At 44.7% G+C, this 16,769-nt stretch overlaps 1 protein-coding gene across 1 annotated transcript; it reads right to left on the bottom strand.

Moving 5' to 3' along the window:
• Positions 1-518: 518 nt before the first annotated feature.
• LOC311146104 (uncharacterized protein) lies at positions 519-16,760 on the bottom strand. The gene is made up of 3 exons (XM_084182573.1): positions 16,253-16,760; positions 4,560-4,839; positions 519-1,340 (listed from the first exon to the last, which is right to left on the bottom strand). The coding sequence occupies exons 1-2, from the start codon at positions 16,640-16,642 to the stop codon at positions 4,600-4,602; spliced, it is 630 nt and encodes a 209-aa protein (XP_084038699.1). The 5' UTR covers positions 16,643-16,760; the 3' UTR covers positions 519-1,340; positions 4,560-4,599.
• Between the last annotated feature and the right edge of the window lie 9 nt (positions 16,761-16,769).

Here is a 16,769-nt window from a genome sequence, read left to right as displayed (position 1 = left end):
TATGCAGCCTATAAGAAAATAAGAATGTGTATCTATGACAGGGTCCTTGTCTTTGTTGTTCTTGAAGCAGAGAGCATGCTGGGAAACTGGAAGCACATAACTCCAAAATATTCCTCTTATAGAGTATGTTGAATCATGCAAACTTCCTCAAAGCCCTACATTCAACCATCTTTTAGGCCCACATTATGCATTCTCTGGGATGATAGTCATGTTTGTGGGTTAAAAATAGATAGGTGTATGTGTACGATGTGCAAAATAAAACCCTGCAAAAACTGCTTTGGTTGTCAGTATGAAGCAAACACATGGACAAAAGTTCACCAAATTAAGTTTTTTTTTAAACGAGTTCAGAGCACATTTACAAAAATCCAAGTAATTCGCTCCCCGTTTCTGTTCACATCCATTGTGTAGCTCGGGGAGCTCCGCAAGAAATTCCAAAGTGAGGTCTTGTAACGGTCCATTCTGAAAGACAACAAATCCTTCCTTCCTGTGTCTCTCCCCTCCCCCCCCCCCCCCCCCACACACACCTCTAGACCCAGTCACTCGAGTGAGCATCTCTCCCTTGTCAAGTCTGAGCAATACATTATAATACATCAGGTAGGAGAAGAAGCGGAAGAGGGTACACGTTGGCTGGTGGTGAGGTCCACTCCATCGCGATACAGTATATGAGCATATTATAATACAACTGAAGTGGTCTCTGTGCAGATCAATGACGTATATAAACCCTGGATTGCTGACATATCAGTCGGCCATATTGGCACTCCCCAGTAGGAGCAGTCCTCCATAGGAATGAATGGAATTCTACAGTATTTCATTTCAATGTTTTAAGGTCATAATTACCTGTATTTAATTATTTTGTTGTTGTAGTGGGGACAGTAACATTAGTACTCTCTCCCAAAAATACTGTAAGGATTTAATTTATATATATATATTTTTTTATGTTTAGCTCACATAATATAATTTAAAAGTATGCATTAAAGTCTCTGTAATAGAATGTCAAAAACGTATGTAGACATTAATAAATGCATTTCTGTAGCTTCCCAAATCTTTTTTTACAATGGAGGAGTACCAAGATGGCTGCACGGTGGCTTCAATACAGCGCCCCCTGTCAGTCATCCAGGGTTTCTACACATCATTGGTGCAGATGGAGAGTGTGGTGGAAGGTTTTACAGGTGGCCATCTTGTTTTTAGACTCAGAGAAGCACGGGTTGGTGCTGGACAGGGACTTGGCAGGAACTTGCCTGCCACTGCTGTTGCTGTTGCTGTTGCTGGGGGGGGGGGGGTTAGAGATGTGAGATGCAGTACATTCCTCCTTGTTGTGCAGTTTGGGGGGATGGAGAGCTCTGGAAAAAAAGAGAGCACAAGTCGTACACTCAGAGAGGGCTGGCTGGCATCATTAGAGTAGGAGTAATTAAACTAGCACATCCTTTGATTAAAGTAAGAAGTGCAGTCAAGCAGTCTCCAGTGGCTCAGTCTGGAATCATATTTTTATCCTCTGGCCGAGTTCTAAAAAGATTCCCACCAATAGAAATACAGTAGTTGTAATAGTCATGGCTAACACAGGTCTTCAGTGAGATGAGAAGATAATCCTTCCTGTTATCGTCAGTTGATAACACTATACAGCATCAACCACACCCACGGTTCGGTACGTATTGTGGTTTTGGGGTCACGGTTCGGTACGTATTGTGGTTTTGGGGGTCACAGTTTGGTACTTATTGCGGTTTTGGGATTACGGTTCGGTTTCGGTAGAGCGGGAAAATTAATTGCCAACAGTTACTGTAGTTAATTTTGGTTTATTTAAGAAATCCAAAGTGTTGGTATTCCTGACTCCATATATGATCATGAGTCATATAATGTCTGATGAGAGCACCAACAGGAGTACCAACACTTGGTATTTTCTTAAATGAAAACACACGATTACTCAACAACACTAAAATAAAGTGCAATATGCATGTGAAATCAATATGTAAACATGGCTCAGACATTGTATAGGTCTATGCTATAATGTTTTCTTATAGGGAGAAAAATATGCGCACTGAGTCTCATAAAGGGGGCGTGTCTGTAGCGCGGTACTTCTCATTTCCCGCTCCGGGGTCATGTGATGGGCTGTCACTGTTAAGTAGCGCTCTGTAGCCCTGGAGGGCCATCCGTCTGTAGTAAGCGCTACACTGGGTGCATCGGCCAATTCACTGACAACTTCGGCTTTAGCCTGCTTATATAGAGGGGGTACTACCCGTTTGCTGAAATGGGTGCGCGAGGGCGAAGTTCGTAAAGTGGCTCGAGCACTTTCACGAGGTGCTGAAACACCCCATTCTCAACCACCGAGAATGGGCGCATATCCGCGACTATAAACATACCTAACGCTCTTGTAATTTCTTTGGCCCGGTCAGAATCAGCTGCGAAGGGCTGCATGAATGCATAGGTTGTGTTGTTGTTTTCGTGCGTTTCTGTCTTGCTACGGTGGAAGGAATACTGGGGTGATATCGACGTAAATGTGTCAACATGTTTGAGGTGTTGGCAGCTGCATAGGCTATTCTCATTGTCCATCACGGTTGCAATATACTGGGAAGGCAAAATGTTCCCAAACTGGATATTTAAACAATGGAGAATATTCCTGGTTTAATCGACCCAACCACTCGCCATCATACAGAACTAGTTCCCAGCTGCGCCTCACAAAAGGACAAATGCGCAAATTAAGGCTCTAGCTGTTTTAACGGAATAGCCTGAAATGTTTGTTTCAGCTCAGATTTACTCAAGAGGCATACCACGCAGTGTCGGCATAGCCAATAGGCCTAGTGTTTTTCTCTCTCATATATACAGTACCAGTCAAAAGTTTGGACACACCTACTCATTCAAGGGTTTTTCTTTATTTTTACTAGTTTCTACATTGTAGAGTAATAGTGAAGACATCAAAACTATGAAATAACACATATGGAATCATGTAGTAGCCAAAAAAGTGTTAAACAGATTATTCAAATAGCCACCCTTTGCCCTGATGACAGCTTTACACACTCTTGGCATTCTCTCAACCAGCTTCACCTGGAATGCTTTTCCAACAGTCTTGAAGGAGTTCCCACATATGCTGAGCACTTGTTGGCTGCCTTTTCTTCACTCTGCGGTCCGACTCATCCCAAACCATCTGGTTTATATGTAACTCTGGTTGAGGTCGGGGGATTGTGGAGGCCAGGTCATCTGATGCAGCACTCCATCACTCTCCTTCTTGGTAAAATAGCCCTTACACAGCCTGGAGGTGTGTTGGGTCATTGTCCTGTTGAAAAACAAATGACATTCCCACTAAGCCCAAACCAGATGGGATGGCGTATCGCTGCAGAATGCTGTGGTAGCCATGCTGGTTTAGTGTACCTTGATTTCTAAATAAATCACAGAGTGTCACCAGCAAAGCACCCCCACACCATAACACCTCCTCCTCCATGCTTTACGGTGGGAACTACACATGCGGAGATAATCCGTTCACCCACACCGCGTCTCATAAAGACACAGCGTTTGGAACCAAAAATCTCTGATTTGGACTCCAGACAAAAGGACAACTTTCCACCGGTCTAATGTCCATTGCTTGTGTTTCTTGGCCCAAGCAGGTCTCTTCTTCTTATTGGTGTTTCTTTTCAGCAATTTGACCATGAAGGCCTGATTCACACAGTCCCCTCTGAACAGTTGATGTTGAGATGTGTCTGTGTTGGGCTGCAATTTCTGAGGCTGGTAACTCTAATGAACTTATCCTCTGCAGCAGAGGTAACTCTGGGTCTTCCATTCCTGTGGAGGTCCTCATGAGAGCCAGTTTCATCATAGCGCTTGATGGTTTTTGCGACTGCACTTGAAGAAACTTTCAAAGTTCTTGAAATGTTCTGTATTGACTGACCTTCATGTCTTAAAGTAAGGATGGACTGTCGTTTCTCTTTGCTTATTTGAGCTGTTCTTCTTGGACTTGGTATTTTATCAAATAGGGCCATCTTCTGTATACCACCACAACCCCCCCCCCCCCCACCACCTTGTCACATCACAACTGATTGGCTCAAACGCATTAAGAAGGAAAGAAATTCCACAAATTAACTTTTAAGAAGGAACACCTGTTAATTGAAATGCATTCCAGGTGACTACTTCATGAATCTGGTTGAGAGAATGCCAATAGTGTGCAAAGCTGTCATCAAGGCAAAGGGTGGCTATTTGAAGAATCTCAAATATAAAATATATTTTGATTTGTTTAACACGTTTTTGGTTACTACATGATTCCATATGTGTTATTTCATGGTTTTGATGTCTTCACTATTATTCTACAATGTAAAAAATAGTAAAAATAAAGAAAAACCCTTGAATGAGTAGGTGTGTCCAAACTTTTGACATTCATTTGGGTTCACAGTGCAGACCGAACCAAGGTCCCCATACCGAACGGTTCAGGACGAATATGTGTACCGGTACACCCCTACCATATAAACTTTATCAGACACATTATATATCAACCTTATTAGACATTAAATATTATTTTATCAATAAGCAATGCTTGGCCAGACAGCAGGTTCCTGGGACTTTGCTTTGACATATCCTACCTGGACATTATGAAGCGAGTGACTAAGACGGTTGGCCGGTTTAGTCGTCTGTCTGACGATTGCTCAACGGTCGATTGCCGCGCCCGGTCTTCCCCTCCACCCGGCCAGCCTGACCCCTATTGGACAAGAGCGCTGGTCTGGAAGCTGTGGTCCCAGTCCCTCTGCTGGACCCTACGTCTGGCCTGGTACTCCTCTCTCGCTCCCTCTCATAGGGATCCAGGTCACCGGGCGCCGGCCTTGTCCTCCATGACCCAGGGTTGGGGTCCATGTCGTCAGCGGCCTAGTCACAGCGAAACAGAAACAACACTTAGAGAGAGATCATTAACTTAACAGCCTGTGAGAAGGGAAATCTTGGCAAGCCGAGGCAACTGTGGATATGACCTCAAAACATGGGGAGAAAAAACCTCAGACCAAAAACAAGATACCCCAGTAATATAATTTATATGGGCCTCGACTAGCAAATGAGCCCGCTATAAAACCTGCTTGCGTACCTTCACGCAACATCAATGACCTTGATCTAGGAAAGTGATAGATGACAGTGCAGTTCCTAAATGGCTGAAAGCAAAGGCCTGTGATTTCAGTTTTAAAAAGGCTGTAGTACTGTAATTAGTGACAGGCGGCTGGAATCCCATCCTGCCTGCTGCTGCAGAACGTTGCCAATTACCCTTAATGGCCGCTCTGCATTTTCCAGGGATGACGGGCAGGCAGACAGGAAGCCTGTTACAACGCTCGGGGCTGCCAAATGGGCAGGGCAGGCCAAACAGGGCAACTTCCTGTTTTATTCACCCCAAAAGGAGGAAATGACCAGAGTACATTCTGCATTGATTACAGCATTACCACTGAACAGTTGGGTCCCGCTGTACTTCGAGTGTAATCATATGTAAATTAGGCTTCATGAACACCAAATGTACAATTGAACACCAAATGTACACCAAACCACAGCATTATTTTCTGAGCAATCTTGACATTTTCCTGTTGATGCAGATAGTTGACATGACTCCTTATTCTAACAAAAGTGTATGAAAAAGTTTCCGGGTTGGGTGGACCTACACTAAAGTCTTGAAGTTGAGTGACCTAAATAAGCTATGTGTGCAAAAATCCCAGAAAGAACATTCTCCAAGTTAATTTCCTCTGTGTGAGGTACTACGGACATTACTAAATCTTAATTTCAGAAAATATTTCTACTGGAGGTTTTAAACGTTGTTAGGCAATTTGATCTGCCACATGAGCAGAGGAAATGTCCTAGGAACGCCAAGTGCTGAAGCCCTCATCACAAACCTGCTTTGTTCATGCTTCACTCAAATATCTTATGATTGGAGGCTGGTATTTTTTAGAAAGTAACGATCAAAAACGGTTCCTCAAATCCAGACCCAATTTTTGTTTTGAGATAAAGTTAAAAAGTTTATCCTTGTGCAAATCTTTGCTAATCCCTTTTCTGTTACGAAAAATAGTACATTGATTTTCTTGAGTTAAAACAATAGACTTGACAAAGCCTAAAATTGACTCAGTTCTAAAAACACCCCTTTAGGCAGTAGTCATGACAACATCTTTGTCTTAAAATACAGCACAGAATCAAGGCCAACCATCATAGAAATAGTTTACCTCAAGGACAACACAACTGGAGTGTTACATGCATTACATGCCTTGCAGAACAAGCCATTGCTTCAACATTAAATATGTCTTGTCTTGGTCATGTTTTAAACTTATGTTCCCTGTTCCCTCCAAGCAGACAATGCTCATTACACCCAAGGTAATATGTTTCAGAGAAGCCTTAATTCAAGCTGGTTATTAAAATATGTTTTCAAGCGCTTTGTCCAGGAAATAATTTAATAGCTTTAACATACATTGTGGAACCCATTTCTCAATCACTTTTCTTACAGGCCATTGGCATCTCCTCTGTCTGATGTTTTAACCACCTACCAGCTCTTGTACGTGGAATCGTCCAAGTTCAACTCCAGCACAGATTGTTTTTCCAGACCTTTTGGTTAAAGTTGGGCGAAAACCAACCAGAATGACCACAAGGGCCCCGCGTTTCACTTTGTTGCCACTGGGTTTGACTGACTCGCACAAAGGATGTTTTCGTATCTCGATCAGCCAGATCGACCAACGGTCCACAGCCAACCATAAATTCACAGTCCATTCACATACCCATCTGAGGTTTCATAGTTTTACAATGGGCTGGAAAAACAACACTGACATTCTGTGCTGTACCTAGAGGTAAGAATGGCTATTGATTGTGTGGGGCTAGCCTGGCTAACTTTAATTTGGGTAATAACAGACAGAGGTTAAGAAGTCAGGATCAACTTCAATTTCTATAATCGAAAACTGATAGAAAAATGTGGGTGCAAAAACTTTAGCTGATCAATGATGGGAGATAGAGGCTTCATGATCCACATGATCCAAGATGGCATAGCAGTGCGGTCATGTTTTCTGTAGTGTCCTCATGTAAATAGCCTGTTTTTTGTTTTGTCTTTTTCGTATATATTTCTCAATCTCACTTTCCATCCTTTAACTAAATATACTTTCCTGCAACCCGCCTCACCCAATGTGGAACGGATTCTATTATTTCCTCATACAGGTAGCTTAGTGGTTAAGAGCGTTGTGCCAGTAACTGAAAGGTCGCTGGTTCTAATCCCCGAGCCGACTAGGTGAAAAATCTGTCGACGTGCCCTTGAGCAAGGCACTTAACCCTAATTGCTCCTGTAAGTCGCTCTGGATAAGAGCGTCTGCTAAAATGACAAAAAAAAACTCTGGCTGAAACTAGCCAGCTAACTAGCTACTTGCTATTAGCCACCGTTAGCGGTCTTCACCATTGTCCGTGGCCGTGGCCTGCACTACCTACCAGCCAGCTCTAGCCTGGACAATTATCGGCCAGTCTGCACATCGCACTATCGAGCTATCACTGGACCTTAACACCGGATCATCGCAACTAGCTAGCTGCAACCGAATGGCTGTTGTAGTTGTTGGCTAATCACCACTAATCACCACTGTCCTGAAGCTAACCCCAGTTAGCCTTGAGCTAGCCTCGAGCCAGGCCCATCTCCCGTCTATCTACCTCTCTGTCAACCGGACAGGACCTCCTAGTGTTGACACGGAGCCCCGCCGATCCATCACGACTGGTCTGCCGACGTAATCGTCTGATGTAGTTTCAACAGGCTTCCCGTTGCGATGACCACAAAGATCCATCTGCTAGCCCCGGCCCGCTGGCACACGCAATAAACAGCCGTGCCTCCATCTCGCCTGTAGCGTAGCAGCCACTGAACTGCTCCCGGACTTACTTATTGCTGTTCACTGGACCTTATGATCACTCAGCTACACAGCTGATGCCTGCTGGACTGTTCCTTTATACGGTACCCCATCTTGTTGATCTGTTTAGCCTCAGCTCAAACTTTCGTCGCCATTACCAGCTGTTGTCTTAGCTCTCTCGAATAACACCTGTGACTGCTTTATGCCCATCTCCCATGTCAATATGCCTTGCCTATTGCTGTTTCGGTTAGTTCTAACTGTACTTTTTAAATGTAGAGCCCCCAGTCCTGCTCAACCTGTCTCAGATAGATCCTTTGTCCCATCCCCCACACACGCGGAGACCGGCTCAAATCGGTGCCTCCAGTGATGCCCTCTCTTTCATCTTTACCCATAGCTTAGGTTTACCTCCACTGTACTCATATCCTTCCATCTCCTTGTCTGTACATAATGCCCAGAATCAATTCTACAACGCCCGGAAATCGGCCCCTTTTCTTCTCTGTACCCAACGCACTAGAAGACCAGTTCTTAAAGCCTTTAGCCATATCCTTATTCTACTCCTCCTCTGTTCCTCTGGTGATGTAGAGGTTAAACCAGGCCCTGTAGCCCCCAGTATCACTCCTGCTCCCCAGGCACTATCATTTGTTGACTTCTGTAATCGCAAACGCCTTGGTTTCTTGCATGTTAACATCAGAAGCCTCCTCCCTAAATTTGAGTTATTCACTGCGTTAGCACACTCAGCCAACCCTGATGTTCTAGCAGTGTCTGAATCCTGGCTTAGGAAGGCCACCAAAAATCAGAAATGTCCATTCCCAACTACAACATTTTCAGTCTAGATTGAACTGCCAAAGGGGGCGGAGTTGCAATCTACTGTAGAGATAGCCTGCAGAGCTCTATCATACTATCCAGGTCTGTGCCCAAACAGTTTGAGCTTCTACTTCTAAAAATCTACCTTTCCAGAAATAAGTATCTCACTGTTGCCGCTTGCTATAGACCCCCCTCAGCCCCCAGTTGTGCCCTGAACACCATATGTGAATTGATTGTCCCCCATCTATCCTCAGAGTTCGTATTGCTTGGTGACCTAAACTGGGATATGCTTAACACCCCGGCCATCCTACAATCTAAACTAGATGCCCTCAATCTCACACAAATTATCAAGGAACCTACCAGGTACAACCCTAAATCCGTTAACATGGGCACCCTCATAGATATCGTCCTGACTAATTTACCCTCTAAATACACCTCCGCTGTCTTCAACCAGGATCTCAGCGATCACTGCCTGCGTCCGTAATGGGTCCGCGGTCAAACGACCACCCCTCATCACTGTCAAACGCTCCCTAAAACACTTCAGCGAGCAGGCCTTTCTAATTGACCTGGCCCAGGTATCCTGGATGGATATTGACCTCATTCCGTCAGTAGAGGATGCCTGGTTGTTCTTTAAAAGTGCTTTCCTCTCCATCTTAAATAAGCATGGCCCATTCAAGAAATTCAGAACTAAGAATAGATATAGCCCCTGGTTCACCCCAGACTTGACTGTCCTTGACCAGCACAAAAACATCCTGTGGCGTACGGCATTAGCATCGAACAGCCCCCGCGACATGCAACTTTTCAGGGAAGTCAGGAACCAATATACACAATCAGTTAGGAAAGCAAAGGCTAACTTTTTCAAACAGAAATTTGCATCCTGTAGCACTAACTCCAAAAAGTTTTGGGACACTGTAAAGTCCATGGAGAATAAGAGCACCTCCTCCCAGCTGCCCACTGCACTGAGGCTAGGAAACACTGTCACTACCGATAAATCTACAATAATCGAAAATGTCAACAAGCATTTTGCTACGGCTGGTCATGCTTTCCACCTGGCTACCCCTACCCCGGCCACCAGCTGCAGCTTGCCCATGCCCCCCCCCCCCCCACTTCTCCTACACCCAAATTCAGATAGCTGATGTTCTGAAAGAGTTGCAAAATCTGGACCCCTACAAATCAGCTGGGCTAGACAATCTGGACCCTTTCTTTCTAAAAATTAGCCACCGAAATTGTCGCAACCCACCAGCCTGTTCAACCTCTCTTTCGTATCGTCTGAGATCCCCTGAGATTGGAAAGCTGCCGCGGTCATCCCCCTCTTCAAAGGGGGTAACACTCTAGATCCAAACTGTTCCAGACCTATATCCATCCTGCCCTGCCTTTCGAAAGTATTTGAAAGCCAAGTTAACAAACAGGTCACCGACCATTTAGAATCCCACCGTACCTTCTCCGCTATGCAATCTGGTTTCCGAGCTGGTCATGGGTGTACCTTAGCCACGCTCAAGGTCCTAAACGATATAATAACCGCGATCGATAAGACAGTACTGTGCAGCCGTCTTCATTGACAGGGCCAATGCTTTTGACTCTGTCAATCACCGCATTCTTATTGGCAGACTAAATAGCCTTGGTTTCTCAAATGACTGCCTCGCCTGCTTCACCAACTACTTCTCAACTAGAGTTCAATGTGTCAAATCGGAGGGCCTGTTGTCTGGACCTTTGGCAGTCTCTATGGGGGTGGTTCAATTCTCGGGCCGACTCTATTCTCTGTGTATATCAATGATGTCGCTCTTGCTGCTGGTGACTCTCAGATCCACCTCTACGCAGACGACACCATTTTGTATACATCTGGCCCTTCATTGGACACTGTGTTAACAAACCTCCAAACGAGCTTCAATGCCATACAACACTCCTTCCGTGGCCTCCAACTGCTCTTAAACACTAGTAAAACTAAATGCATGCTCTTCAATCGAACGCTGCTTGCACCCGCCTGCCCGACTAGAATCACTACTCTCAGCGGCTCTGCCTTAGAATATGTGGACAACTACAAATACCTAGGTGTCTGGTTAGACTGTAAACTCTCCTTCCAGACTCACATTAAGCATCTCCAATCAAAAGTTAGATCTAGAATCAGCTTCCTATTTCGCAACAAAGCCTCCTTCACTCATGCTGCTAAACATGCCCTCGTAAAACTGACTATCCTACCGATCCTTGACTTCGGCGATGTTATTTACAAAACACTCTACTCAGCAAATTGGATGTAGTCTATCACAGTGCCATCCGTTTTGTCACCAAAGCCCCATATACTACCCACCATTGTGACCTGTACGCTCTCGTTGGCTGGCCCTCACAACATATTCGTCGCCAAACACACTGGCTCCAGGTCATCTATAAATCCCTTCTAGGCAAATCCCCGCCTTAGCTTAGCTCATTAGTCACCATAGCAACACCCACCCGTAGTACCGTTCCAGCAGGTATATCTCACTGGTCATTCCCAAAGCCAACACCTCCTTTGGTCGCCATTCCTTCCAGTTCTCTGCTGCAAATGACTGGAACGAACTACAAAAATCTCTGAAGCTGGAGACACTTATCTCCCTCACTATCTTTAAGCATCAGTTGTCAGAGCAGCTTACCGATCACTGCACCTGTACACAGCCCATCTGTAATTAGCCCACCCAACTACCTCATCCCCATATTGTTATTTATTTTGCTCATTTGCACCCCAGTATCTCTATTTGCACATCATCTTCTGCACATCTATCACTCCAGTGTTAATACTAAATTATAATTATTTTGCACTATGGCCAATTAATTGCCTTACCTCCATAACTTACTACATTTGCACACACTGTATATAGATTTTCTATTGTGTTATTGACTGTACGTTTTGTTTATTCCATATGTAACTGTGTTGTTGTTGTTTTTTCCGCACTGCTTTGCTTTATTCTTGGCCAGGTCGCAGTTGTAAATGAGAACTTGTTCTCAACTGGCTTACCTGGTTAAATAAATGTTAAATAAAAATACATAAATAAATAAAATGATAGGCAGACCTGCCATACACAGTTGTTGTCAAACCCTGATTGATATAGCAAACCGGCACTTTCACTGAAACATTGATTAATGTGCACTGTCCCTGTAAACATAAAAATAAACTCAAACTCAACCTAATAAATTAAACGTCACCCTGAGACAGCAGAGCTGTGTACAGACAAACAATGGGAGAGATGTCCATGGTGGTTATTGATGCACATCTCACCAACAGTTGACCTTTGACACTGCGATCACTGTCCATGGCTAATCATAACTGTAAAAGCACTACCATTTGACAATAATGCGGTATTGATGCCTCAAGCCCTTTACTAACGAATACGAAATACACAACTGGAATAAGAGAGGACGACTGCCTTTAGTGAAGTTCACAGAGAGGCATTTTGGAAATAAGCTCTGTTCACTTATAATCATATTCCCTGCGGGAGGGTGCCAAGGGCAAGGCGACAACAAGTGATTGAAACACAAAGAAAGCACAACAAATTAGGCTGTTCATCAGAAGGGTTAGGTGACAGGCTGATATATTGAAGGTTATTTAAGCAATAAAGCCCGAGGTGGTGTGGTATATGGTCAATATACCACGGCTAAGGGCTGTTCTTATGTACGACGCATCGCGGAGTGCCTGGACACAGCCCTTATCCGTGAGGAGTCTTATTGCTATTATAAACTGGATTCCAACGTAATTAGAGCAGCTACTCAGCATTCAGGGTTCGAACCACCCGGTTTATAATGATGGTTAGGAGGGGGAGGGGCTTTATAAGGCAAGAGTGACGGTAATTATAGATCTAAGGGCCGTGTTGCCGTCATGTAATTTTTTTAATGGCTCACTTGGCTGGAGATGAAAGGGTTGGCGGAGGGCTTGGGGCCGGAGCCCTATTTGTTTGTTTTGACTGCGAGAGGAGCTGGGTGAGTTGCACAGTATCAAACCGAGCCCCATCGGCCAACCGGATAACCAAGAGTGACAATGACCCATCTGCAGATTTGTTAAATAGGGAGCCCTGACCCCCTTGACCCCTGACCAGACAGGTCACAGTGGGTTCGCGACCCCTAATCCCCTCCTAATCAGCTGGAACCCAGAAAAGTACAGTTCAGTGGCTACGACAACAACAAGCATCACTGTTGTGCGACGACCCATAAGACCAACACATGCCTGCTTATTGCTTGTATTAAATAAACATAACTTGAGTTAGTATGAGTTATGAAGCAGTTACGAATGACACAAAACAGCCCAGAAAGACCATTTCAATTACATCTCTATCAATAAGCTTGTTTTTTTCGCCTTCATAGGATATGCACCATGGAAGATTAATATGAAAATGGCTTATGGATGACAGGGGTGAGGGGGCATAGGGGGTTTGTGACTGGCAAAATCAATCTTCATCCCTGGTTATGTCCAGTTTACCTGCAGGAAAACACTAGATTCCCATCCACTAGTCTAGTTTGTCAGTGTGACAAATTGAGGTGTTATTGTAGCCAGTTCCCTGGGTTTGCTAGTGTTAGCGTAGCCATTTGACAAACAGCACACTATTGGACAAGTCATTTTACTGTGAGACAGTTGTCATTTTTACCTAATCTATTTGATGCCCTGTATAATCTTTAGCTCGTCTGGAGTTGTGAGTCTCCCCACTGTAAGTGGCTGTGGGGTGAGAAGAATGACAGTTCTAGACATGCATTACAACTGTGTGTGAAACTAAAAGCTTGTTATTCTATGTTGTGGGGGAGTGTGAAGAGTGGACAGAGCTAACCATTGATGGGTAGATTCAAGTATGCATGGTACTCGGCATGGTACATTCACATTGATTCTAACAGTCAGCAATGCGATTAAATCGTCCACTTTCTATCCGTGTGTGTGTGTGTGTTTGTGTGTGTGTGTGCAGTGACTTATTTTCTGCATTCTCTAAATTCATTCTTTATATCAAATACATGCTCATCTCGCTGTGTGCACGCGTACAGGGCTGTCAGTACATGTCAGATTGACTCACTTTCTGCCAGTTAGTGTGAACAAGCTCGTATCTCATATGTGCTTTAATAAAAGGGAATGTGTCAGACAGTCAGAGGAATGACCAAGCGTCCCTGTCAAGCGTCCTATGCTGACAAAAGGCCTTCCTCTCACACATAATCGACCAGACTACAAGTCATGCTTAATATGCATCTGAAAATCTGACACCAGAGACTTGAAAACTGTTGTATCCAGTGCATTGTGGGAAATTGAGTAAAACAGAGTCAAATGGAGGCCAGCTACATGGAGGTGAGCCTTTGAACAAAGCCCATCTTCAATTATGTCAGGAATAGGACACCGGCTTGGCAGGGCACAGTTGGTAAGCTCAGGCACAAAAAATACAAGCAGTCTTTCCCTTGAGGTTTTTCTAACCTTTTTCCCCCCATGTTGAGGTCATTCCACTTTCATCCTCCCTCGCTTTTTTCTTTTTGCTTACTTCGGCATCAGGCTCAGAGAACTGCTGTGCTAAGCTTAAAGTTTTAGGCCTGGGGTCAGTGAAAAATAGCGTCTGAACACTCAAAGTGGACACACCAGAAAGCTACAGTTGCTGTTTTCTGGAGTATATTTTCCAAAGATTAGCAATGTAAGTACACATGATACAGTGAGGGAAAAAAGTATTTGATCCCCTACTGATTTTGTACGTTTGCCCACTGAAAAGAAATGATCAGTCTATAATTTTAATGGTAGGTTTATTTGAACAGTGAGAGACAGAATAACAACAAACGAATCCAGAAAAACGCATGCCAAAAATGTTATAAATTGAATTGCATTTTATTGAGGGAAATAAGTATTTGACCCCCTCTCAATCAGAAAGATTTCTGGCTCCCAGGTGTCTTTTATACAGGTAACAAGCTGAGATTAGGAGCACACTCTTAGAAGCAATCAATCAATCAGATTCCAAACTCTCCACCATGGCCAAGACCAAAGCGCTCTCCAAGGATGTCATGGACAAGATTGTAGACCTACACAAGGCTGGAATGGGCTACAAGACCATCGCCAAGCAGCTTGGTGAGAAAGTGTCAACAGTTGGTGCGATTATTCGCAAATGGAAGAAACACAAAAGAACTGTCAATCTCCCTCGGCCTGGGGCTCCATGCAAGATCTCACCTCGTGGAGTTGCAATGAACATGAGAACGGTGAGGAATCAGCCCAGAACTACACGGGAGGATCTTGTCAATGATCTCAAGGCAGCTGGGACCATAGTCACCAAGAAAACAATTAGTAACACACTACGCCGTGAAGGACTGAAATCCTGCAGCGCACGCAAGGTCCCCCTGCTCAAGAAAGCACATATACAGGCCTGTCTGAAGTTTGCCAATGAACATCTGAATGATTCAGAGGAGAACTGGGTGAAAGTGTTGTGGTCAGATGAGACCAAAATCGAGCTCTTTGGCATCAACTCAACTCGCCGTGTTTGGAGGAGGAGGAATGCTGCCTATGACCCCAAGAACACCATCCCCACCGTCAAACATGGAGGTGGAAACATTATGCTTTGGGGGTGTTTTTCTGCTAAGGGGACAGGACAACTTCACCGCATCAAAGGGACGATGGACGGGGCCATGTACCGTCAAATCTTGGGTGAGAACCTCCTTCCCTCAGCCAGGGCATTGAAAATGGGTCGTGGATTGGTATTCCAGCATGACAATGACCCAAAACACACGGCCAAGGCAACAAAGGAGTGGCTCAAGAAGAAGCACATTAAGGTCCTGGAGTGGCCTAGCCAGTCTCCAGACCTTAATCCCATAGAAAATCTGTGGAGGGAGCTGAAGGTTTGAGTTGCCAAACGTCAGCCTCAAAACCTTAATGACTTGGAGAAGATCTGCAAAGAGGAGTGGGACAAAATCCCTCCTGAGATGTGTGCAAACCTGGTGGCCAACTACAAGAAACGTCTGATCTCTGTGATTGCCAACAAGGGTTTTACCACCAAGTACTAAGTCATGTTTTGCAGAGGGGTCAAATACTTATTTCCCTCATTAAAATGCAAATCAATTTATAACATTTTTGACATGTGTTTTTCTGGATTTTGTTGTTGTTATTCTGTCTCTCACTGTTCAAATAAACCTACCATTAAAATTATAGACTGATGATGTCTTTGTCAGTGGGCAAACGTACAAAATCAGCAGGGGATCAAATACTTTTTTCCCCTCACTGTATATACTGTATTGCCATTGGCAAAGTACAAGTAAAGAGAGTACTTTTACATGTAGGTATGCACTCAGAGCCAAGACTCAAGGCCGTTTGGTGCCCAACATGTTCAAAGATTTAGTTACAGTAAAAACAGAGAAATCCTCCCCTCTTACTCCTTAGAAATAACTAAAAAATACTTGTTTGACAAGTTATCTGTCATCATGTCAAAGTTCCAGATGTAATGTGTCAAGACAAAGCTTAGACATCCAACGTAAACCTTATGAAAACATATGTTGAGCACCACTGCAAGGACATGTTAATCATATTAATACAGACAAATATCTCTGAACATTTCCTTGCCTAGACTCAATGACCAGATATGCAACAGGCTCAAGAGCTATTGTAAGCAGATGGTGGAAGTATAAGAACACTAGTTTTCTGAAAGACAGTTTGTAAACAGTACAGAGGTTGTCCTCACCATTGGTTGTGTCCGCCAGGGAACAAGCTTCTGAGAGCTGACGGGCTGGTGGGGGATACTCCTCTGCAGACCTCCCTCAGTGGGCGACAGGGAGCTCTTGCTCCGGCACACTGGCTCTGCGATGTCCCTGGTGGTCACCACACTGTTGTTGATCCTGCGCATGTACAGCTCTGCTGGGGAAGGCTTGGCTGTCCGGGATGTAAAAGCCCTTGTGGCGTTTACCGTCTCCTCCGTGTCCAGGACCGTTGTGGCGCGGTAAGCCCTCCATGTGGTAGCCGACTCTGCCTCGTCCTCAGAGACCATCCCGTCCATCCTGGCCCCCCGGCCAGGCTCGTCCACGGATGCCGCCCCCCTGTTCCTCCAGGTGCTTCGCACCGTCACGTTTCTCATCTCTGGGAGGCTGTCGTCCTGGGAGGTGTGGTGGCCGTGGTGGTGGCTCCTCCAGCTGGTGACGGTGGTAGTGCTGCTACTGCTGCTCTCGAAACCCGACTCTATGTCGTTGTTGAAGTCGGAGGTG

This window comes from Coregonus lavaretus, assembly GCF_964263955.1.
Source record: "Coregonus lavaretus genome assembly, chromosome: 18".
Taxonomy (NCBI): domain Eukaryota; kingdom Metazoa; phylum Chordata; class Actinopteri; order Salmoniformes; family Salmonidae; genus Coregonus; species Coregonus lavaretus.
This window is presented reverse-complemented; position numbering and strand designations above follow the sequence as displayed.

What these genes read in the sequence shown, in the direction of transcription:
- LOC311146104 (XM_084182573.1), bottom strand. Translation starts at nt 16,642, where the DNA reads ATGAGAAACGTGACGGTGCGAAGCACCTGGAGGAACAGGGGGGCGGCA. An exon ending in CCTGGCGGACACAACCAATG is followed by an intron (nt 4,840 to 16,252) that starts GTGAGGACAACC and finishes CGCTGTGACTAG; the next exon opens with GCCGCTGACGACATGGACCC.